We start from the raw sequence: 25,748 nt of genomic DNA on the forward strand, positions 1-25,748 counted from the left end.
CTTTCACATCTTTAGTTCCAGTAGCACCTCCTTGGGATGCCCTACATAATCACCCACCACTGTCCAGTATAAAGATATCCTTGTGTTTCATTTCTTCTCATTCTTGCCACAGGTGAATTTAATAACTCCAGTGGCCATTGCTAGTTTGTCTGCCTCCTCATCTAGACTGGGACTCCACCAGGTGATGCTTGTTCACGGTCCAATGTTCAGATGGGATAGCAGGTGCCAGAAGATGAAGACCTGCAGAAAGAAGTTTGTGTGTTTTTGCTTATAGAGCCATGTATCCCTTAACAATGGGGTGCATTCTGAGAAATGAATAGTTGGGTAATTTTGTCACTGTGCAAATGTCATAGAGTGTAACAACACTCTATGGTACAGCATACTATACACCTAAACTATATGATATACTTATTAGGACACTGTTGTAGATGAAGTTTGTCATTGAGCAAAATGTTGTGAAGCCACTCATGACTATCATGTGTCTCAATGTGGATATCTCTGTGTGTATCTTACTTGGAGTTCATTGAGCTTCTTTGATGTGTAGAGTCATGTCTTTCATCTCTGGGTTGTTTTTTTGGCCATTATTTCTTCAGCTATTCTTTCTACCCTTTCAACTATTCATTATGACTATGTCTTCCTCAGGAAGCAGGACCCCCTAAATTGTGAAACCTGGCCCTGCTGAGGGGTGCCAGGTGCATTTTGTCTCCAGTCCCAATGAAGTTGGCTCCAGCTGTGGGTCCTCAGAGCCCTTCAGCCCATGAGCCTGCCCTGACCTCAGTGCACTTCTGGTCTGGACAGGGGCTGGGCTTTTCCTTTTTATATCTGACTCCAGGGTCCTAAATGGAGCATGCAGATGTGCAGGTTTGAGCTAAATGGACCAATCAGGTTCAACCTTGCACCAGTGCCAAAGGAGCTCCTGATGCTTAGTTTTGAAGCCCAACCACAGTGAAAATGCACTAGCATGGGATTGAAAATGGACTTGAAAATGGACTAATTTGAATGGAGCTTGACCAGTGCCACTCAAATAGCTGGCATGAGACTGCCCCCTTCACCCTCCTGGGGCTCCTAGTGTTCAGTTATGAAGCCCAACCTCAGTATAGTTCAGGTTGGGCACACTTGTGCAGTTTGGCACCAAGTAGCTGGGATTGTAAATGGACCAATCTGATTGGAGCTTCCATGGGTGCCAGTCAATTAAAAAGGACCAATCAGGTCCTTTTTTGAAAAGGGGTACCCTGAAGAATATATAAACCAAATTCCAGCCAGCTTGGAGAGAGGTAGTCAGATTTGTGTGAACTCTCTCCTGGGAAGCCCTTTGTAGAGGTAGTAACTTTTATCTCTGTCCTCTGGCATCACACCTTTGTAAACCTGACCTCTGACTGCCTCTGATGTCACCTGCTGAATGATACCACTGGCCCTCTACTAGGTGTCTCTAAAGATTTATTTATTTATTTATTTATACAAGCACTCGGTACAGTCAGAAGCATGGGAGGGTGAGAGGATTCACCAGAGCCAGAGCGGGCAACAGAACAGGCAGACTGACGAAACACACTGCTGAAGGGAGCAATGGGCCCAACAGGAGAGGTCTACGTGCCATGTGGGACCCTTGCTGGCGGCCGGGGATCGAACCAGCCCTGCAGAGGCTGCGGGCAGCTTCGCAGCCCAGTGCTCAACCTCTGTGCTACTAGGGGAGGCCCACTGCTAGGTGTCTCTAAAAGAGGTGTTTGATATTGACTTTATGCCCAGCATCTCTAAGAGATATAACACTGGTCCCTGCATCTGACAATTCTGACACTAACCCCTGGTGCTGTTGCCTGTGGTGTTGTCCATTGCTTCCTGGCCTGCCCTTCAGATTACTGTTCCTGACTGCTGTGGTGCTATCTTCACAGACACCTTTGCAGAGACCTTCAAGAACTTCAAGACCTTTAAGACCTTGATCTTGCTATTGCTTCTCCCCTGCCTCTCTTTTCTCTCTCCCAACCTCTCTCTCTCTCTCTCCCCTTTGTAAATAAATCCTGTTGTTGAGCCCTGAGTCATATCCTGGGTTGAAGTTGTAAGTACATGATTTAGAACCCACCAACTCTGACATTTTGGTTCTCCCAGCTTTGGATGGTATCACTTAGATGGTTACTTCTCTCCTACTGGGACTCCCATGTTGCTTATATTGGTATACTTGATATTGTCTCACAAATCTCTTAGGTTCTGTTCACTTTTCTTGGGTATGTGTGTTTGGCAAGAGTTAGACTGGAGAAGGGTGTGGTGCACTCCATCAGATCCTGCCCAGATGTCTTAGTGGTAGCTGCTCACAATGGTGAAAGAGGTTGGTGTCAAGATAATACCTCCTTACATGTCCAAGGTTGGGGCAGTAGGACTCGGGTCCTATTGGGTGTACCCCAGAACCTCAGAAGAGTGGAGGCTGATTTAGGAGTGAGAGTAGCCCTTGCCCCACCCATCATCATACAACGATTAAAAAACACCCACATGCCATATTGGTATTGTTTTGGGGACAATCCCTTTTAATGATTTAGTACTTTTCCAGTTGCTTTTGTTAATTCACAGATGGTTGTCACTTAGTTCACAGATGGCTGTGATTTTTTTCTCAACAATTAAATTCTTTTTTTTTTTTAAGATTTATTTTTTATTTATACAAAGCTGGGGTACAGGCCAGAGGCATGAGGGGGTGAGAGGATTCACCAGAGACAGAGTAGGGAACAGAACAGACAGAGGACTGAAAACACTGCTGAGGGGAGCAGCAGACAAGACAGGGGAGGTCTGCTGCACCATGTGGGTTTTTCTCCCTGGCTGGCTGGAAATCGAACCTGCACTACAGAGGCTGTGTACAGCTTCACAGCGCTGCGCTCAACCCGCTGCACCACCATGGAAGCCCTCAACAATCAAATTCTTGATACATGAGAATAAATGATCCACAAACTATATATAATTAAATGATTATGAATGCTAAATTTCATACTTTGCTGGCTTTAATATATATTCTTTTCCTATAACAAATGGTGAATATAACCCCTTTGCTGAATTCAATGAGTCCTTCTAGTGAATCATTGTATCTCATATTAGTCTTGGGCTGCTCACAGCTACAAAGGTTCACAGAGATAGAAGTGATCCCCCTTGGCAAATACACATTTGGGAGTAGAATCTTCCTTTCTGGGATCTCTAGCCCAAGCCTTACCAAATCCTTCATGCCTAATATCTAGTCATTTCCTCTAGAAATGACATTCCTTCCAGACCCCTAAACAGGGCAGGACTTAACTGTTCCAAGACCCACCTTGAAGGTTACCCAATGTCATGATAGTGGGTAGGTTTTGGGATCATATTCAGCTGGAACAGAATACTCCCCAATTCAGTGTGTGGCCTTGGGATAGTCACTTTCCCTATCTGAGTCTCATTGTCTGAAACTCCAAAGTTTGCTTTAAATCACACAGTAAAATCCCAGATGGAGAGAAGGAAGTGTTACTGTACTCAATACTGACTAGGCTCACTCTGCTCTTTCTTATCTAGGTAAGATTGGCTCAAACCCTTTCAACACCCTTGCTGAAATTGTGAGAATCCCTGATAGGTTATTTTCTCCTGGTCTTCTGTTATTGCTGAGTTAAATAGTTCTATCACAGCTTGTGGTTCCCAGACTATAATGATGAGGCAATGTCTTCTCTCCTTGATTTCACCAAGGCCCCTGGCTTTACCAAAGGTTGGGAGAATGGACAGGGAATTTACATTGCATACTGCATACTGCAGCAACTGAACCTTAACTGTTAGACGTCTCTGTTCCATCCCAGCCTTCCTCAACCTCCTCACCTGACATCCTAGAGTCTTGCCATTGCACTACCTCTCCATTCACTCATCCATTCATTTGTTCTTTCATTCATTCACTGAACAAATGCATTTTGGGTGGCTACTATACTAAGCATGAGGGTATGAAGTTGGGAAAGATATATAAGAGAACAGAGTCTTGGCCCTCAGTCTCATTTCACAGTCAAGTGGCTGAAATAGACATTCAACAAAGAATCACAAAATGAATAAAAAGTCACTGTTGTGATGAATGGATCATGACATGAATGAATGTGGAAAATGAAGGTATGAGAGTATATCAAGGCACTTTCTATAATTGGGATAGGATTGGGGTGGGAGAGGCATCCTTGAGGAAGTAGAGTTTGTGTTGAATTAGCTTTGGCAGGAGGTGGAGAGAAACAGCATATGTAAAGGTCCTGTGATACCATCTTCCTCTCCCTTTCTTTTCTGATGCTGGGATTCAGTCTTTTTGTTCTCCCACTTTTTTGGTCCCTGGTGGTCTCCGTGCCACTTGTCATTCCCATCCATCTATATCAGGGTTCTCAAACCACAGTTTCCTGGTCAAATCTGACCCTTGAGCTAAGAATGATTTAAAGCATTTTTATTTTATTTTATTATTCTTATTTTTCAAAAGATTTATTTATACAAGCACTGGGGTACATGCCAGAGGTGCGGGAGGGTGAGAGAACTCACCAGAGACAGAGTGGGGAGCAGAACAAGCAGAAGGACCGAAGTACAATGCTGAGGGAAGCAGCGGGCGAGACAGGAGAGGTCTGCCGTGACATGTGGGAATCCCTCTGGGCAGCCGGCAATCGAACCGGTGCTGCAGAGGCTGCGAACAGCTTCACAGTGCTGCGCTCATCCTGCTGCACCACCCGGGAGGCCCAAAACATTTTTAAATGGTTGAAAAAAATAAAAAGACTACAGTTTGTAGACCAGATTTCTTGCTACTTTTGACAAAATGGTTTGATTATTAAAATTTTCAAATCTAGTGCTCAAGAGAAGCATTAGTGGTAACTCTAGGACTATTGTGTCCAGCAATATGTGTTTTTGAAAATCCGCGCTAGCTGGCAGATTTTAGACAGGATTTTCTGGGATGCAAATTAATTAGGGTTTTTCTGCAATCCTGGAGGCTGGTCAGTTGATTAAGACATGGAAGTGTCCCCCTGATTTCCTTTTTGCAGCAGATAGTTGAAATATTTTGGTAGAAGTATTTTGGGATATTTTGGAGTCCCATTGCCACGTAGTTAATTTAGAAGAGGCAAGTTTTTGATGAGGTTTCCTGGGGGAGAAAAGGAATGAGCAAATACCAGTTACTAAAACCCAAACAGCCACATCCACTTCTGCGATATATTTTTACTGTCTTAATAAAAGAAAAGCTATATGTTGTATTTTATCACTATAGTCTGCGGGAGAGGAACACATGGGAAGAATTTATTAGTCAGGTATTGTTGTGAATCACTTTGATGACGTCAATACATTAAAAAAAAAAAACACAACAGTTAAAAAAATACCCCAGGTCTTCACCGTGTGACGTGGCAAATATGAAATTCAAATTTAAGAGTCTATAAAGATTGCTGCATGCCCATTCCTGGAAGTATTGTCTGGCAGCTTCCATCTGTATCAGCAGCTGACAGGGACTTCATGACCACCAAAGATGATGACATTTGGCCCTGTATAGAAGAACTGTGGGCCTTTATGTAATAACTTTGGTGGCCCCTAATCTGTGGTATGGCCCACTAGCATATTCTTTCTTTAGCACATGCCTTCTCTTACCCCTGCTTGAGACTTGGCATTGACAGGGCCTCCATTCTGAACCAGGCCCTGCGATCAGAGCAGACCTGTGCTGCTCCCCGAGCCCTGCACAACCCACCCCCATTCTCAGGGGGCCAGGTGCACAGCGCTCTCTAATTTCCTTGAATAACCCAGGTCCCGTCCATCCTGTCTGTTTCCTCCCAGGCCACCACGACACCTGGGTGAAGATGTGCCAGTTACTGCAAATAGCTTTATTTATTTATTTATTTATAAAGATTCATTTATTTATGCATACAAGAAAGGGAGTACAGGTCAGAGATGTGGGTGGTGAGAGTATCTACCAGAGACAGAGTGGGGAACAGAACAGGCAGATTGACTGAAATACACTGCTGATGGGAGCAGTGGGTAAGTCAGGAGAGGTCTGCTGCACCATGTGGGTTGCTCCCTGGCTGGGGATCGAACTCGTGCTGCAGTGGCTGCAGTTAGCTTCATAGATTGAGTCTTAACCCCTTGCACCACCAGGGAGGCCCACTGCAAATAGCTTTAAACCCATTTTGTGAAGGGGCACTATTGCCACCTGGTGGTAATTTCCTCAAGTTGCAGCGCCCGTTCTTTTTCATTTTTTTGTAAGTTCATTGGGGAAGGGGGTGGGTGGGGGATCTGGAATGTTGGCCTAAGTATGGGGAAAATCACAAAACAGCTACTTTGTTTTTTAATGACTTGTTATGAAAACAACATTATCTAAACGCTATAATTTATGTTCTGTCATATGGTTTCAGTTATTTAATTAAAATGATTATGCTAGTATTTTTTGTGCTGTGCTGTTGAATGCTGGAATATAGAGATAGTTAGGTGCATATTAACAGGATGCCGATTCTTTCAAAGCATTTAGAATGGATTTTGAACTACCTGCCAGGAGCATGGGTGTGGCAGAGACTGGAAAATGTTACAGACACAGTTCTCCTATATCGCTGAACTGAAGGCTTGTATGGGTCCCAAATGTCTACAGAAGGAGGTCCTGTGATCCTCATAGAACCCCCTGGGGTGGTTATCATTAGGATCCAGTGGCCAGGGTGGCCCTGAGCTTCATTTTTCACAACCCCATTCCCCTCTCCTCCCAAACAACACACATGCTTCTGATTCACCAGAATGCTTGAGTATCAGGCGCTCCTTTAGTATGGAAAGGGGGTCAGTGAATGGCCAGAAGGTAAGTATTTTAGATGTTTTGTACCATAGTTCTCTCCTGAGACTGTGTGACCCTGCTCCATAGCTTGAAAGCAGCCAGAGATGATATGTAAGTCAGCAGCGTAGCTGTGTTCCTATATACTGTGTGGGCACCAAAACTGCAATTTTATATCTTTAATCTGTCATACAATAGTCTTCTTTTAGTTTTCCAGTCATTAAAAGTGTAATGGTGCTGCCACACTGCTGATGTAGAAGGCAGCGAGGAACCCGCACCCTGTCCTCTTACCACCCCAGGCTCCAACTGGGGAGGTGGTAAAAGAGTCTCTTTCAAGAAGCGGAATGCAGTGGCCACAAGGAGCTGGGGCCTGAGTGTGAAGTGTACACTCTTCAGGGGCCTGGTGGTGAATGCTTTTTTTTTCCCAAAGATTGATTTATTTATACAAGAACTGGGGTACAGGCCAGATGTACTGGAGGGTGAGAGGATTCACTAGAGACAGAGTGGGGAACAGAATAGGCAGACTGATGAAATACACTGCCGAGGGGAGCTCGGGCGAGACAGGAGAAGTCTGCCTCGCCATGTGGGCATCTTTGCAGCTGGTGGGGATCGAACTGGCACTGCAGAGGATGCGGACAGCTTCACAACACTGCATTCAACTGCCTGTGCCACCAGGGAGGCCCATTTAAAGATTTATTTATGCATACAATAACTGGGGTACAGGCGAGAGGTGTGTGTGTGTGGGGTGAGAGGATTTACCAGAGACAGACTGGGGAACAGAACAAGCAGACTGACTGAAATACACTGCTGAGGGGAATAGCTAGCGAGACAGGAGAAGTCTGCTGCTCCATGTGAGTCACCTCCCTGGCTGGTTAGGCATGGAACTGGTGCTGCAGAGGCTGCAGATAGCTTCACAGTGCTGCTCCCTTGTGCCACTAGGGAGGCTCTTGAATGCCTGTCTTAAATGTCAAACAGAAAGCAAACAAGAAGATTGTGTTGTGGTCTGGGCAAAATAAGATCATTCCTTCCAAAGCTGTTGCATAATCCCTGTAGGTGGGACAGAACTACTGCTTCCCTCTCTATCTGTGGGACTGAGGGGTCCAAAGACTGGGCAGCTCAGAGTGGCAGAAGGCTTTCTCTGTGCAGTTGTTTGGAGCCCTGGTGGAACAGGAGCTACAGAAAGCCAGGACACTCCAGGTCTTCAAATGGAAGGAGATGGTTCTGTGTGCCTTTGGACTCATCAAAGGCATGGCTTAGCATTTTCTCAGTTTTATTTTCTGAAGTTCTCTACAACTATTAAGATAATTTAAAGGTGATCTTCCCTACCTCTGTCATGTGGTCATACACACTGCTTTGAAGCACTATAATGGAGGCAAGAGCTGCAAATTGAGTGATCTTTACAATTTACTTTTTGGTATCCAAGGAGCTGGGAAAGCAGTTCCATTAAGAACACAATGTTGGGCCTCCCCGGTGGTGCTGCGGTTGAGCACTGGGTTGCGAAGCTGCCCGCGGCCTCTGCAGCGCCGGTTCGATCCCCGGCTGCTCCCCGGCCACCAGAGGAGGGTCCCACATGGCGCGCAGACCTCTCCTGCCGCCCGCTGCTCCCCTCAGCAGTGTACTTCGGTCCTTCTCCCCGCTCTGGCTCTGGTGAATTCTCTCACCCTCCCGTGCTTCTGACTGTACCCAGTGCATGTATAAACAAAACAAACAAATAAATAAATAAAACATGCCTCTATTAAAAAAAAAAAAAAAAAGAACACAATGTTGTGCACGCTTGTGTTTGGTCATTAAAAAGGACAATGTTGGGCCTCTCTGGTGGTGCAAGGGGTTAAGAAACAACCTATGAAGCTAACTGCAGCCTCTGCAGCACGAGTTTGATCCCCAGCCAGGGAGCAACCCACACGGTGCAGCAGACCTCTCCTGACTTGCCCACTGCTCCCCTCAGTGGTGTGTTTCAGTCAGTCTGCCTGTTCTGTTCCCCACTCTGTCTCTGGTGAATCCTCTCACCCCCCGCACCTCTGGCCTGTACCCCCATTCTTGTATGTATAAATAAATAAATCTAAAAAAAAGGGACAATGTTGCAGTAAAATTAAGGTGCAGCTTTATTAAATTAAATTAAGTTTATTAAATTAAAACCCAATTCTTATATTATTTTCTTCTAATATTATTTTTTTTTGATGGGGAGGGGGTGATTCATGAAATCTTCATTTGAGATAATGAGAATTTTAAGTTTTTTCCCCCACCGCTTCCCCTCTTGAGAATTTTCAGTTTGAATGAGTGAACAGGGGAATAAAATTTAACCTTTGGATTTATGGGGTTTTAATGGTCTTTTAGGTCATTGTCTTCTATCTTTGAGTCATGAAGACAGCCTAGCTCCGCACTCAGCTAATGGCTCAATCATTGAGCGGCAGAGGGCAGAAGTATTGTCAAATTCTGGTTATGTGGCCAATAGTGCTTCAAGGCACTATTCCGTTGTAGGTTAGCTGTATTTAGGTGGGATGTCAGTAAAATGTATTTATCGCCTTAGCATTGGTTGTGCTACATAAAGTTTAATTTATCATACAATATTTTACTAAATGGTTTCTTTTGTTTGCTTAAAAAACATTCTTGCAGGTTATTACAAAAACTGACTGTGGGCTGGATTTGGTCAGTGGGTGGTAGGACCAGTGACCCCTTCTGTTGGCACTGGATTCTAGACAATGTTTTCTGTCATTAGGATGTTGTGAAGACATCCATGGCTGAGACATTTCCTCCCAGCTTCCTTACCTGTGAAAAAGAAGATATTCCCTATCTGTAGGGTTCTTGTTTGAAACTGAATGAGATAATGCATAAAGGGGCTTAGTCCTGTGTTGGGCACATGGTAAATCTCAGTTGTCAGTATTGTTATTGCCAACACAGTGAGACCTAGAAAATGAAACCACGTGTTTTAAGTCTTTCACTTCTCCCTCCAGTTGTCGCACAACCAGAATACTTGGTAGGTCATGGAGTTGAGATGTATCTGGGCATGACAGCCTCTCCTAGACTATGGTAGTTGGCCAGGGCTGTTATAACAAAGTACCACCAACTATGAGGCTTAAACAACAGAAAAATATTTTCTAACAGTTCTGGAGGCCTGAAGTCAGTTGTCACCAGGCTTGGTTCCTTTTGAGGACAGTGAGAGAGAATCTGTTCCATGCCTATTCCCTACCTTCGGATGGTTTCCTGGCCATCCTTGGTGTTTGGTTTATAGACACATCACCTTTGTCTCCTCCTTGATCTTCACTTCTCCTTTCTCCCTGTGTGTGTCTATGTCCAAATTCTCCCTTTTATACATATACCAGTTACACTGGATTTGGACCCACCCTAGGGACCTCATTTTATTGATGACCTTTGTAAAGATCTTAACTCCAGATAAGATCACTTTTGAACATTCTTTTTCTGGGTCTTGGACTTACCATATCTTCCTTTGGTGACACAATTCAGCACATAATGTAACTGCTGGCTGAAGCCAAAGACTGTTCCAGGTGGTTCCCCAGGGGTTGCTAGTGAGGATAGACAGCCCCAGTGAAAATGTTAAAAAGTATTAAATTTTGGGGTAGAGCGAATGATAAGAAATAAGTTGCAGAAGCAGCCCCGGATTATTCAGTGTTTGGGGTTCAGTGTTTGAGGATTCAGTGTTCGGGATTCAGCATTGGAACTTTCAGCATTTGAGATTCAGCACTTTTGGATCTTCAGCGATTTAGGGGTCAGTGAGTTCAGACCCCACCAAGCCGATCTTCCAGAAGGCTGTTGTGGGCCTGTGAAGGTGGAGGCCTTCATCAGCCAACCTCAGAGAGGAAATGTTCGGAGGCTTTGCAATTAGTTGAGTGGCTGAAACTGTTCCCAGTTTTGCTACTGTTACTGCCTGGCAGAGAAGGTGAAGACCCAGAGTGAGTGCCTCCCTGAGCTGTGTGAGTGTGGCCGTTTGTTGGGTTGTTTGGCCCATGTTTGGCGCTTGACTGGTGTTGTGCTGGGGCATCCCGGCAGTTCCAGAAGCATCTCCTGTTATCTCTTCTATTGTCTTTGTGAGTTGGAACCTGGCCTATAGTCTGACTTCCACGTGCTCCAGACAGGAAGATGCCATCTTGGGTGTGTGGTCTATTGTTTGGGAGAAGAGCTCTGTGTCCGCAGTGGCAGGAAGAAGCCATCTTAGCTTGTTTTTTTTTTAGGACTTGAAAACACTGGACACTGCTTTGGGTGAGGTAAATGGCCATTTTTGGTCTCAGTAACTCTTTGTTTTCCCTTGGTTTGTTGAATAAATCTTTTACACTGTTGTTCTCTGAGCCTGAGTAGTCTTGCAATTGTGTACACAGGTGAAGAACTCAGACAGTGACTGATAAACTGTTTGGACAGTGTCCTTGGCCAGTTTTAGTGCCCCTTGATGCCCTGTATCAATAACACCAACTCTCCAGCATCTCAGGCCACCCATCTGCTTTATTTTCCTTGTCGAATTGTGTTGGGGTTGAAGTGGGGTGATAGGCATCACAGGAGACATGGAGAAGCCAGAGCTACACCAGGGTGTGTGTTCTCAAACTCTCTGAATCAGGCTCCTTGGGAAGCTGCTGAAAGGCCAAACTCCAGCTTCCAATGTCACCCCAAAGGACTATAATTGTAACAGGGTGGTCCCCAGGAAAGGGGGAGGTTTCAGGTTTCCTGCCTCACCCAAAAGGAGGGTGGAGCTGAGCAGGGAGAGAAGAAGCTGCAGAGGAGACGGAGGAAGGAAGGAGGCAGGATGGAGAGCCAGAAAGAGACCTAGAGGAGGCACATGGAGCCGAGAGACACGAGAAGAAACTGTGCTTAACTTTTGGTTGTGGACTGGGTGAAACAGATGTGGGTGAGAGACCCGTGGGGAGGATAACAATGGTGGTTTTTGTCTTGATTTTGATTTTTTTCTTTTCCTCCCAGACTTGCCTCATTGTTTCTGATCCTTTTCTGTGGGTCCCCAATGAAAGGTGCTTTAGACTTGTGGCAGGCTTTGGGTCCTAGTTCTGGGCCAATCCTGCTTGGGTGGACTTGTACCCACGAGGTGACGTGTAACTTTGGATGCTTGATTTAGAAACTATATTCCTTGCTTTTCCTGTATTGTTTACTAATTGTATTAAAGTTCTTTTCAATTAGAGTCTTATATGTTTTGTGTTGATGTGATGGATGGCAGAACCTATTTAGAGCAGGCAGGTTTGAGGGGCCTGGGGTGCCCCTCTCCCTGCCCTGTAACATAATCTCCATGTGGAAGAAATCACAAGTTTTGGGGAAAGGAAAATGAATTGTAGAGGTAGAAGTCAGATTAAAGAGCACTGCTGTGAAGGTGCCCCGGGGCCAGTCTTTTCTTTGTCACGGATCAACAGAATTATAGTGTGGAAGCGGGGGGCCTCTCCCCTTTCTTTCTCCTTCCACCCCTTACCCATCAAGCAGGCATTTTTTTCCCTTTTTTTAAGATTTATGTATTTATACATATAAGAGCTGGGGTATAGGCCAGAGGTGTGGGGTGGGGGGTGGGTGAGAGGATTCACCAGAGACAGAGCAGGGAGCAGAACAGGCAGATTGACTGAAACAAACTGCTGAGGGGAGCAGCGGACAAGTTAGAAGAGGTCTGCTGCGCCATGTGGGTTGCTCCCTGGCCAGCCGGGGATTGAACTCATGCGGACGAGGCTGCAGATTGCTTCACAGTGCTGTGCTTAACCCCTTGAGCCACCAGGGAGGCCCAAGCAGGCATTTCTTTATGAAATATTTTATCTCCTAAACTCCTGCCTTTCTCATATGAAAATGATGACTATCAGAGACAATGGATTTAAGGTATGCCTGTTTCCCCGTCCAGAAATTAAACAGTGCCCAAAGAAGTCATTGTTTCTACCATGTGCTTTTCTCAAAAGTAGCTGCTACTTTTTCTGAGAAACCCCACCCATCTCGACACTCATAAACCAAACTCTACCTGGAAGGGGTTTTAGATGCAGCTGGTGGACCCCTTTCCCACCAGCCTCTTGTCTCAGGTTTGAATCCTTGATAGGGGGCTGGGAGGAGGGCAGGGCACCATTCCTAGGGCAGGAAACTTCACACACACACACACGCACACACACAGCACAGGCTGCAGGCACTCACCATATGACTGATGGTCTGTATTCTTTAAATTAAAACTCTTGCTTTAAACTGAAATTCCTGCCCCGATGATGCCCAAATGAGTGCCAGACATTGACACCATCAGATATTAACCAAGCAGGCCAGGATGTACCAGGGTCAAGATAACACAGAGGCTGATAGCTGAACGGGAGGAATACCAGGAGCATCTGCTCTGATGGGCCACTTGCTGATGACTAACTGACTTTGTCTAAGCCATTATAAAAAGGCCAGCTAGAGGTGATATGGCAGAGTGGTTTCTTCAGGGTGTTATCAGGGACCTCTCAGATCCCTGGCCAGCGATCTGAAAAGTGAAAACACTTACAGCTTCAATTCCTGTCTTTTTGGTAGTGACAGGCAGCCCCAGAACCCCAGCTCATTCTGCTCTCATCCTCATTTTGATTATCTAGCAAACTGTCTGACTTCACTGAGATTTTCATTCTAGTTAACAGTTTGGTGATCACACAGAAGAAACCCACAAGGATCCCCAGAGACCCCTTGGGACATCAAGAGGACTTGGGGCGATGGTACCAGTGGGCCCACTGAGCCCACCCTGCCCACCCCCACCCAGGCAAGGGTGAGTTCCTCCTGGATCTTAGACCTCCCAGTTAATACATGATGGTCCTTAAGTTTACTGGATAATTGTTTTAGGTCATCCAGTGGACAGGGGAAGGGTATTCCAGGATAAGCTGCCCAGGTTTCCTGGTTCTAAAACCAGTAGACTGAAGGAGTAGGTTTATGGCCCAAACTGGTATTTTTACATCCAGTCACTGGCCACTTACTAATATTCAAGCAGCCACAGGCTTGCAAGTGGTTTCCTAAATGGAAAGAGATCTCATTCTAAAGTACATGAAACTAGAACATCAGCTCAAAAAAAAAAAAAAAAGGAACAAAATGCATGGGATACATATATATATATATTTTTTTAAAGATTTGTTTTTATTTATTTATACGAGCACTGGGTACAGTCAGAAGCGCAGGAGGGTGAGAGAATTCACCAGAGCGGGGAGCAGAGCAGGCAGAAGGACCGAAGTACACTGCTGAGGGGAGTAGCGGGCAGCAGGAGAGGCGCCATGTGGGACCCTCCTCCAGTGGCTGGGGAGCAGCCAGGGATTGAACCGGCGCTGCAGAGGCTGCGGGCAGCTTCGCAACCCAGCGCTCAACCGCTGCGCCACCGGGGAGGCCCGGGATACATATTTTGAATAGTCCTGCAGGAACTCAGTTAATCCTGACTCAAGACTGTCTCAGAATTAAAAAACAAAAACAAAAACAAAAACACCTAGACTTGCTTAAGAAAATAAATGGATGTAAGTGGAATAAATCTTGCAGCAAGAAAGTTTTATAAAGAGAAGGGAATGAGGCTATCAAGGAAAGGATTATTTCAAGCAAAACAAACTTACTTATTTTATTCCAGATTTATTAGATTGGATAACTGTTCAAAATCTGTTTCTTCTTTTTTTGTTAAAGCTACCTGGCTGGCCGGGGATTGAACGTGTGCCTGCTGCAGAGGCTGCAGATAGAGCCACTGTGCGGTGACCCAACCCCTTGGGCCACCAGGGAGGCCCTAGAATTTGTTTCTTTTAACTCACTTAAGTAATTTCCCCAAATCTCTTTTGGAAGATTGAGGCTTACTACCCATAACAATGGGCATCCATTGAATATCTAAATCATTTTTCTGAAATGTCAATTACTGTACTATTTAGTTTGCTTTTGGCTTCTTATGTAGACTGAAAGAAATTTTGTGTCTATGAGTAAAAAGTATCTTAAGTCACCCAGAAAAATGGAAGCACATGCTTTAGAATTATAAAAGTTATTCATAAGTCTTCCAATCAAAGTGATAATTGTGTGATGGTTTTTATAACTGCTTACAATTTAGAAATTAGGAAATTAAGATTTTAAGTGTTTAGAGTTCTGATTAAAGTATAAAATTAAAGCTTGTTGAAAATAAGGTAAACAACCCAGTATGTAAAGAAAGTATGATGTGTGTATTTGGTTAAAAAAAGGAAGGTGTAAAGAATGGAGATATTTTTGTGATGGAAAAGAGAAATTTAATCTCACGATGAAACTTATTTTAAAAAGGGAAAGTAAAATATGCAGGAGACCTATGTGAGAGGAATCTTAGGAAAAGTTTCCGTCTGCTTAAAGGATGAAACTATTCTTAAGCGGTAGTCAGCCTTAACAGCTTATAAACTATTTAAGGAATTAAAGAGCTGGTGCTCTTTAAGCTTCAGGTTGATTAACTAAGAAGAATCTAGTCCTGACAGCATAGCGTTGAGCTGTTTTTAAAAGTCTTTGTTACTCTAGATTATTATTATTTTATAGAAATCTATGTAGATAAGCCCTTTTACTAGTTCTGACAAAACCTCCCTGAAAATCAAAATTCTTTATTTTTTTAAGGAAGTATTTTTTAAAAAAATATTTTATTTTATATAATTCTTACATCATTTTTCATCTTTGCAAAATGTATGTATTTTCATTTTGGTTATATTCCCCACATAATTGCACCCCCCTCCCTAATTTTGACTCTAGTTCTTCCTCTCCCCGCCCCTCCCTCGCCCGGGCCCCTCCCCCCGTAGTGTGTCTCTGGTTTATAGTTGCTTGTTGATTTTGATTATTACTTTGTATTGATTAGTCTTTTTCCTAGTCTCTTATTTAGGTTTTCTAAATTCCTGCTATGAGTGAGACCATCCGGTATTTTTCTTTTTCTTTCTGACTTATTTCGCTGAGCATGATCTTTTCTAGCTCCATCCATGTTGCTGCAAACTGCATGTGTTTATCTTTTTTGATTGCTGAGTAATATTCCATTGTGTATATGTACCACATCTTCTTGATCCAGTCATTATTTTGGGCATTTGGGTTGTTTCCATATTTTAGCTATTGTAAATAGTGCTGCTATAAATGTAGATGTGCAGGTGCCCTTTGGAATTACTGTTTCTGTGTCCTTTGGGTAAATACCTAGGAGTGGAATTGCTGGATCATATGGAAGCTCTATCTTTAGTAGGTTGAGGAATCTCCACACAGCTTTCTATAGTGGTTGGGCCAGTTTGCACTCCCACCAACAGTGCAGGAGAGTTCCTTTTTCTCCACAACCTCGCCAACATTTGTTGTTGCTAGTTTTTTTAATATGTGCCATTCTCACTGGTGTAAGATGGTATCTCATGGTAGTTTTGATTTGCATTTCCCTATTTACAAGTGATGTTGAACATTTTTTCATATGCTTGTTGGCCATTTGCATTTCCTCTTCAGAGAAGTTTCTTTTTAGCTCTTCTGCCCATTTTTTGACTGGATTATTTTCTTTGTTTTTGTTGAGTCTCATCAGCTCTTTGCAGATTTTTGTGATCAGTCCTTTATCATTAGTGTTGTGTGCAAAAATGTTCTCCCAGTTGGTGGGGTTTCTCTTTGTTTTGGTTATTGTCTCTTTTGCTGTGCAGAAGCTCTTTAATTTGATGTAGTCCCAGCTGTTGATCTTTGCCTTCACTATCACTGCTTTGGGTGATGTGTCTGTAAATATGTCTTTGATGTGCATATAATGTAGTGTTTTGCCTATATTTCCTTCTATTTATTTTGTTTTCAGTTCTTATGTCTAGTTCTTTAATCCATTTTGAGTTGTTTTTGTGCATGGTGTGAGGTAGTAGTCCAGCTTCATTCTTTTGCTTGCAGCGACCCAGTTTTCCCAGCACCATTTATTGAACAAACTTTCTTTGCTCCAATGCATAGTCTTTGCTCCTTTGTCAAAGATTAGTTGACCATAAATCTGTGGGTTTATTTCTGGATTTTCTATTCGATTCCATTGGTCTGTGTGTGTGTGTTCTTGTTCCAATATCATGAAGTTTTGATGATTATGGATTTGTAGTATAGTTTGAAGTCTGGGAGTGTGATGCCTCCATTCCCTTCTTTTTTTTCAGGAGAGCTTTGGCTATTCGGGGTTTTTGGTGATTCCATATGAATTTCATCAATAATTGTTCTATTTATTTGAAGAATGTTATTGAAATTTTTATTGGAATGGCATTGAATCTGTATATTGCTTTTGGTAGGATGGCCATTTTAGTCATGTTTATTCTTCCAATCCATGAGCATGGGATGTCTTCTATTTCTTTGTGGCTTCTTCTATTTAACAGTGTTTCATAGTTTTCTTTGTATAGGTCCTTTACCTCTTTTGTTAGGTTTATTCCCAAGTATTTCATTTTTTTTTTGATTATGAAAGGGATTTTTTTTTGATTTCTTCTTCTTCAGATTTATTGTTTGTGTATAGGAAGGCTACTGATGAAAATCAAAATTCTAAAATTATAAAGTCTGGTTGATTAAAAGAAAAAGAAATATGGGAGATCTTTGAAGGACTCTGAAGACGCCCTGAAAAAATCTTTCTCTGTCCTTGTGGAAAGAGGAATGTTCAACAAGCCTATTTTCGGTGTACTGATACTTTACGGGAAGCATTGTTGAAGCAGGAAGTTGCTAAGTCTGCTGCTTGGACTCTGCTTCTTGGACTTTGCTGCTTGCTGGAGCAGAAAGTTCCTGTTGGTGTGCCACTTGCCCACAGTAATAGCAACAGCTACCCTGGCCCCCTATGATGGATGGTGTAATAAGTTTCTGCATACAAACTACATAAAACCCTACCATTCCTGCAATTCGGGGCTCAGTCTTTTGGGAGCTCTCCCACTGAGCTTACCGACGTGACAAATAAATCTCTCTTTCTCCACCTCTCTGAGTGCCATCTGATTTCTCTTGAAAATTGCTTAACATTGTCACATGAGGCGAAATACTTAATCTTCTTAGCATGCATGTGAATGTTGATATGAGTCTTCTAAAATGATCCAAAATTTCCTAAAATGTGAAATGTTCTGGTGTAATATTATTACTTGTTAATTGTGGTCACTTGAAAGTATTATATCATCAAATCGAGCAAATTTCCCGTTAAATTGCATTATAATCCTATCTTAATTATGGTTATTTAAAAGTCTTTTTGCCATTTGCAAAAGTTACTTATTCAAATGCTTTATATTCAGAGGAATTCACAGGGAAAGGACTTTAACAAATACTCTACAAATACAGGTGAAACTAAGGGTAAAAAAATTACAGAATTTATGACAAAAATTAAACTCATAGTAGTTGCTAACAAGAAAACAAGATTCCTACATGGAATCTATAACTATAGAGCTGTAATATCAGTTTTAATGATGTTTTACGTGAAATATTACCGGTTCTTTTGTGTTTTTATTTTACTAGATTTATGAAAACATTTCCTGTGGACTAGACTGGATCCTGAATTTTTCTAATGTCTGGGCATAATTTCTCAAACTAACATATCCAGTTAACTTTTCTCCCAATCTTTGAGTTGGATTGATAAAAATCCTTATTGTCCTTTTCCAAAACCACACAAGCTGGAAATTTGATGTATACTTTGATGTCTGCTTTTGCGAACTTGATGTCTACTTTGGAGGGTTCGACACAATGGCTGTGCATGGACATGACTGAATACTGTTTTCTAAATACTGGGTCACACCTAGAAATCTCAAATGGCTCCTCTAAGGATTCCCAATTGAACTTTTGGTTTGCTTCAATCATTAACCTTTGTTTTTTCCATAAAAAAACCCTCATTATTGAGCCTCCCTGGTGGCACAGGGGTTAAAGTCTCAGCATTATCAAGCTATGCCAACCACTGTGGCATGAGTTCAATCCCCAGCCAGGGAGCTAATTCACATGGCGCAGCAGACCTCTCCTGTCTTGCCCACTCCTCCCCTCAGCAGTGTATTTTAGTAGATCTGCCTCCTCTGCTCCCCACTCTGTCTCTGGTGAATCCTCTCACCCACCCCCTCCCACCTCTGGCATACACCCCAGTTCTTGTATGCATAAAAAAGCCTCATTATTGTTGACACCCACCTTTATGATGGCCTCCAGGAATTGGACACACTCTTTTTTTTTTTAAATAATAAATTTTATTTTTATATTCCCCATACAATTGCAACCCCCCCATTCTGACCCCAATCCATCCCCTCCCGCCCCCCACTCCCCAAAAAGTGTCTCTGGTTAATAGTTTTTTGTTGATTTTGATTTTCACTTTCTTATAGTTATTCATTTTCCTGGTCCCTTATTTAAGTTTTCTAGATTCCTGCTATGAGTGAGACCATCGGTATTTTTCTTTTTCTTTCTGGCTTATTTCACTGAGCATGATCCCTTCCAACACCATCCATGTTGCTGCAAATTGCATGTGTTTATCCTTTTTGAATGCTGAGTAATATTCCATGGTATATATGTACCACATCTTCTTGATCCAGTCATCTGTTTTTGGGCATTTGGGTTGTTTCCAAAGCTTAGCTATTGTAAATAGTGCTGCTATAAACATAGGGGTGCAGGTGCCCTTTGGAATTGATGTTTCTGTGGATACACTCTTTAATTGGACTCTGTACTAACTTATATACAATGGGTAAATTGCTATAACTGATTGGGAGATTGAATTACAACCTCCAAATAAAATTACTTACATGGGCCATTTCCTGCCTTCCCTGGGGGAAATATTAGGAATCTTGTTCTCTGTTTTAAGCTGATTAAAATCTATACTTTTTTTCCTTTTTGTAGCTATGTTTTGTAAATATTACTATATTATAGTATATAATATATGTACACAACATGATCTGTATTAATATATAATATACTAGTGTATGATATTGGAGTTATATTATGTTTTCCTTTTAAATACATATAAAATTGTAATTGGTTGTATTTGTAAATAAGTTACCTCTGCTGATGTAATGACATGGATAAGGTTCATTGTTTTTTTTTCCTTTAGTGAAGACTTATAATCAGCATTGTCTTGAGTGTCAGCTCTCTATGTGGGTATGAGAGAAGGCAATAACCAGGAGTCTCTCAAATTCTAAGGATTGGGTTAGAATGGATTCAGAATATAGCATTTTACCTGCACAGGTAGAAGGGTGCACCTTGGGTCCAGTGACATGGGCTGGTCATGACAATATGACTTTAGGTTGATCATATGACCTCAGAGGTATAGAGAAAGGAAGTCACAAGGTTTGGGCAAAGGAAAAGGAAAAGCAGAGGTAGAAGCTATCAGATCAAAGAGAACTGCTGGAGGGTGCCTTGTCAGCCTTGCCCTTTGTCACAGATCAACAGATCATTGCTTAGAAGCTGGGCGCACACCCTGACCCCACCAGTGACCCCACCAGTGATGTCCCACCAAATAGGAATTTCGTTAGGATAAAATTTTTTATTTCCTAAGTTCTTGCTTTTCTTACATGAAAATGATGCCTACTGGAGATAGTGGATTTAAGACATGCCTGTTACCCTTCTGGAAATTAACATATGCCAGCAAAAAATAGTGCCCTTGAAAAGAAGTCTTTGTTTCTGCCATGTGCTTGCCTCATGTGTAATTCCTACTTTTTCTGAGAAACCCCACCTATCTTGTCACTTTATAAACCAAACCCTACTGAGGGGTGAGTCACAGAAGCAGCTGGCAGGGAGCCCTTTCCATGTGTCTTCTTCCAAGTCTGAATCTTCACTTTCATTGTCTGACAAACTCTTTGTCTATCACTGAGACTGTTAACTCCCAGGAGCCAAGTCCTTGTGTCTCCTAATACCCTGAGAGGAGAAGGAATTGGCCCCAAGAGGAGGCCACAAAGCACCCTGAGAGATCAAGGCTGCTGGTTTCTGTAGCAAATAATAAGTGAGTTAATTTCTGCAGATGGGTTCAAAACCATTTCCCTTAGCAAGCCCTTAGGAAGCATAGCAGTATAATTGGCTAATGTACATTGTCTTCATCATATTAAAATTAGTGTGGCTAGTCTTTCTTTTGACTGGTATTATCTATATGGCAATTCTATAAGTGTAATACCACAGAGAGGGCCAATTTAAGGCTATTTTGAAGTGTTCCTTGCTAGTCCAATTTCCATTTGTCTCTTTGTGACAGATTTTCCATGTTACACTATAGTGTATTATTTACTTGTTTTTATTTCACACTAGGGTCTGAAAACCTTGAAGGCAGTGATGGAGTCAGAGGCTGCCCCAGGTTGTTCCTAAGTGACATGCTGATTATTTTGAACAGAAAGAAATTAAAAGACAGAAGATTCAAGACTTTCCCCCCTAATTATCTGTGTTCCTAAAATTAGGAAATCTCTGTCCTGGCCCAGGAGGTGGGAGATAGCTTTTAAGCTGTATCACCCAGGCCATGGCTTGCAAAGTCTGTTTTGGATGCATATGTAATATGCACCCTGACAATTCCTTTTTCTTTAAATTGAAAAGTTCTTTCTTTTCTCCTAAAAGTACTGTACCCCTTCTAGAGACTATATAACTTCACTGGGTTGACCAGATGGAGTGAACATTATTTTTTGTGTGGGCCTCTATGTGCATATAATTAAAGCTTTTTTTCTTGCCAATCTTCCATATGTCAGTTCTATTATTTTTCAGCCTACCAACATAGAAAGATAGAGGAAGATTAGTGTCCTCCTCCACAACAGGGACAACACACATTTCTGTGTTCCTGGCAAGGAGAGGTGGGCCTGGAACAGAGACATGACCAACACCTTTTCTATCCTAGGACTGAGATAGGTCACTTTGCTGGTGACCTTCCTCAGAGCTGCCTTTATATCATTATTCCCCAGGCTATATAGATAGAAGGGTTCAGCATGGGCATGACCACTCCACATACCAGGGCAGCTGCCTTGTCCTTCTTGGGGGAGGATGGAGATGATGGCTGTAAGTGCACAGCAAAGATGGTGCCATAGAACAGTGAGACCACGGCAAAGATGGTGCCATAGAACAGTGAGACCACAGTGAGGTACGAGCTGCAAGTGGAGAAGACTTTCCATTTGTTCTCGGTCCATTTGCCCAGAGCAAATGGAAAGACTGCCCAGAAAATGCAGATGGAAGACAAGAGGATGCATTTGAGGGGACTGAACCTCGAGATGATACCAAAAGCAAAGATCACCAACTTAATGGTGTGTGTGTCTGAGCAGGAGCGTTTCAGTAGGGGCATAAGGTCGCAGAAGAAGTGGGGGATTTCAGAGCTGGCACAGAAGGTGAGCTGAGCCATGAGACAGGTGTGCACATGGAGCCCATACACATGGAGCTCATGATTACCGAGTAGTGCAGAGTATGGACAATGGTCAGAAACCGGTCAATGGCCATTATAGCCAGGAGAAAGCTGCCCATGGTTCTAAGCAAATGGAGGGTGTACATCTGGGCAGTTCACCCCACAAAAGGGGTGGTTCTATTCTGGGTTTGGAGGCTCACCAGCATCATGGGGCTTGTGGTGGAATAGAAGAAGATGTCATGATGGACAGGCTGGAGAGTAAGAAGTACATGGGCGTGTAGAGGTGGGAGTCTGAGCTGATGGCCTGGATGATGAGTGGGATTCCAAATATGAAAGATTAGTAAGAAAAAAAGAGTAATTAATAAATGCACGTGGAAGCCATGTTCTCTCCATCTGGTCAACCCAGTGAGGTTATATAGTCTATAGAAGGGATGCAGTACTTTTAGGAGGAGAAAAAAAAAAGAACAAAGAACTTTGCAATTTAAAGAAAAAGGAATTGTCAGGGTTTATTACATATGCATCCAAAACAGACCTTGCAAGCCCTCATCAGGGTGATACAACTTGAAGGTTTTCTCCCATGCTTCAAACACAGTGACCAGAAGGGACCAGTGCTCTGGCTTTTCAGAAAGTCTCAGGATGATGAACTCTAATACTCTTGTTCATTTTTTTTTGTTCCATGGGCAGCTGGGGTCTACTGAGGGAAAAAAAGGAGGTTGGTGGTTGTGGGGTAAATGATTCTCAGGCTTTTTGGTCCTTCTGCCTCAGGATTGCTTTGCCTGATGGGGCACCTGCCATTTGTTACATTGTTATAAGTTGTGTTGTTTACTTCTGTGGGCCATGGCAGAAGTACTGAGATAGTCAGGAAGAGAAGCAGAAGCAGGAGAGAAGCAGGGGAGAGAAGGGGGAGAAAGAATGACAGAGAAGCCCAGAGTGAAGACTTGCCGGTTGGGGGTGGGGGTGGGGGTGTAGAGCGGGGGACCCTGCCTGCCGTGTACGTTGTTGCTCCTATACATGTAAAAGCTCAATAAAAGCCTGAGAAAGCTACTGAGGGCTCCAGGACTCTCCTTTACCCGGTCTGCTCTGATCATAGAAAACCTTCCCTGTGGCCTTCCTGCCACTAGTGGTGGAGGGGAGGACGAAATATAAGTATGGGATTTCTGGATCTTGGGAACAGGAGGTGGTGTCCCAGTTGCAGCTCCCCTTGGAGGGTGGTCTACCTGATTTTGTAGTGTTCTCAAGCATCCCTTGAATCCTTACAGTGAATCTCTTTGTATTAAGCTACTTTCAGTGGATTTCTTTTTCCTTAAGTGAAGCCATCAAGCTTGAGAGAGTATGTGACTCAAAGACCTGCCTTCTCACTGAGAAGAGCAGAAGTGCTTCAGCAAACCCTTACCATGAGCTTTTATCATCTCAGAATAGCAGTCATTATATTTTTCAGGGCATAAGCTAGAAAAGTAGATAAGTGGATGTTTCAAATTAAGTTTTCAATACAGATGGCCAATAGGCACATGGAAGGACATTATCATCTCTTATTACTGTGGAAATGCAAATTAGCAATGCGATATCACCTCATACCTGTGAGGATGGTTATTGTTCAAACGACAAGAAGCATCAAGTATTGGAGAAGATGTGGAGACGGGAACCCTTGTACACTGTTGTTGGGAATGTATATTGGTGCAGACATTATGAAAGCAGTGTGGAAATATTAAACATTTAAAAATGTAATTTCGATGTGATCCAGTTTGGTATTTAACCCAAAATATAAGAATAGAAATTCAAATGAATATATAACCCTCATGTTTATTGCAGCATTATTCATTACTAGCTAAGAGCTGGAAACAACATAAGTGCCCGTGGATAGATGATGGGTAAAGAAGATGTTTTACACACATATAAGACACAATGGAAGACTACTTAGCTATAAAAAAGGATGAAATCCTGTCATTTGCAACAACATGGAGCAATCTAGAGTATATTGTGGCTAGTGAAATAAATCAGATGGAGAAAGGCAATCAGCATATAATTTCATTCATATATGGTGTAGAGACAACAGACAAAAGGATGAACTAAACAAAAACAAGCTTTTAGATTATAAGACTAATTAGAGGTTATTAGAAGGGAAGAGGGGAGGAAATTGGCTACAAAGGGTTAAAGGAGTCAATTGTGTGGTGAAAGATAGATTAGAACTTTTAGTGGTGAACTTCATGTAGTATATACACATGCTGATTCTTAATGATGTCTACCTGAAATTACATAATGTTATAATGAATAAATCAATAAAAATAAAATGAGCCGTCACCATAAAAATATCTGGAGCTTTGAAGTTAGTGAAGATTTAGAGTGATAGTTCACCACCAATGGTAGCTTTCTGGGATAAGTAATTTTATGTTCTAGACACTGTCACTGGCAATTGAAACAGTTTTGCACCCTCAGTAAATTATATGCTGTTATATCATATCAAGCGGTGTCTAATGAGTTTGCTCAAGATAAAAACTCAGACACAACTTGGACTGTTCAAAGGAAACTGTTTTCATAAATACTATAAAGTTGGGATCAAATTCCTGCTTGATGGAAATCAAAGTGCTCATCTCTGTAGCTAGCAGGGTGACACATGCTGTGGCTGATAAAATGACATTCTGACATGAGCTGATAGAAAAGTAATGACAGTGATGAATCTACGAGAACAAGTTTTAAAGAAATGCAAACACTTAGTCGTATTCTGATAATATCTCCACCCCATTTAAAATTACTAATGTGCATAACCCTTCTATTTTCCCTTCTCTTCAGAAAGGAATTTGTAACTCATCCTCGGCCATTTTATTCTGTAGAGGTAGGGGATTTGGCTTTAGCAATTTGGGACTTGGGATCAACTTCATGTCAAAAACCTAGTGAAAGCAGACACTTGTTGCATCCACATGAGATCACAAAGCCTGACTGCATTTGCCTTTATAAGTCTCTGTTTCCCAGGGAGCATATATATCCTTCTTTACACTTACTGAATATTTATGGGAATGTGCTAAGTGCCAGGTACTATCCATTTCTCTTACAATACAAAAATAATCTAGAAAAAAACAATTCCAGAGAGGCATGATTTACTATGTTCTGTCCAGGAAAGAGAGGAGTTTCCTTTAATTCATTTTTTTTTAACCTGGTTGGGTCCCCATGTCTTAAAACCAGTTGTTGACAAGAACATGTCAAAGGAGTTGTGGACAGAATCTGTGTTGGGGTACAGATTCTTTCAGTGTCTATGTCCTCACAATGCCATGAGTGAGATGGAGTTAGCTACAACCAATGAGAAGATGGGATGAGAGAGATGCAGGGAGAGTCCAGCTTGCAAATGCTGAACTGAAATTTATTTCCACTCTCGTACACCCTGTTGCCTCTCTGAGTGTGGCTTCACTCTCCTTTAGGAGCAGAGGACTTTTGAAATTAAACTGTGCTTTCCACACATGCTAAGTATTGTTCTCTCCCTCCCCCCCCCTTTTTGATGCTCCTATTTGCTTCTAGCATTATTTTTCAGTCATTTACTTTTTTTCATTTTATTTACTTTAAGCATTTTACTTTAAATGTTTTCATTTTATTTACTTTATTAATTAATTTTTTCCTTACATCTTTGTAGTCCTCTTAGTTCTCTCACTGTATCACCCATAAACCATTACTATATTTCCTTGTGTTCCCTCACCCCTGTTTTGACCCCCTCCCATCTGGTCCTTTGCTGTATGCATCAGTTCTATGGTCAGCTTGCTAGTTTTGGCTTTTTCTTGATCTTTCATTTGGTTTCTCTATATTCCACATATAAGTGAAACCATCCGGTATTTATCTTTCTCCTTCTGACTAATTTCAGCT

General features: G+C 42.4%; 1 protein-coding gene and 1 long non-coding RNA gene across 2 annotated transcripts; one reads left to right on the top strand and one right to left on the bottom strand.

Annotated features, from left to right (window-relative positions):
* The first annotated feature begins 88 nt into the window (after nt 1-88).
* LOC129145553 (uncharacterized) lies at nt 89-21,165 on the top strand. The gene is made up of 3 exons (XR_008551296.1): nt 89-252; nt 13,311-13,442; nt 20,834-21,165. It is a non-coding gene; the product is annotated as an uncharacterized LOC129145553 (long non-coding RNA).
* A 108-nt stretch (nt 21,166-21,273) lies between these two features.
* Nucleotides 21,274-22,230, bottom strand: LOC119242183 (olfactory receptor 1I1; the record flags this gene model as incomplete). Its single annotated transcript, XM_037507944.1, is given in 4 exon segments — nt 21,274-21,483; nt 21,486-21,937; nt 21,940-22,143; nt 22,146-22,230. Coding segments are annotated over 4 exon segments (951 nt in total), but the record flags the coding sequence as incomplete, so codon positions are not given.
* Nucleotides 22,231-25,748: the final 3,518 nt, after the last annotated feature.

Source organism: Talpa occidentalis, unplaced genomic scaffold, assembly GCF_014898055.3.
Source record: "Talpa occidentalis isolate TD23 unplaced genomic scaffold, MPIMG_talOcc4v2.1 talOcc4.12, whole genome shotgun sequence".
Taxonomy (NCBI): Eukaryota; Metazoa; Chordata; class Mammalia; order Eulipotyphla; family Talpidae; genus Talpa; species Talpa occidentalis.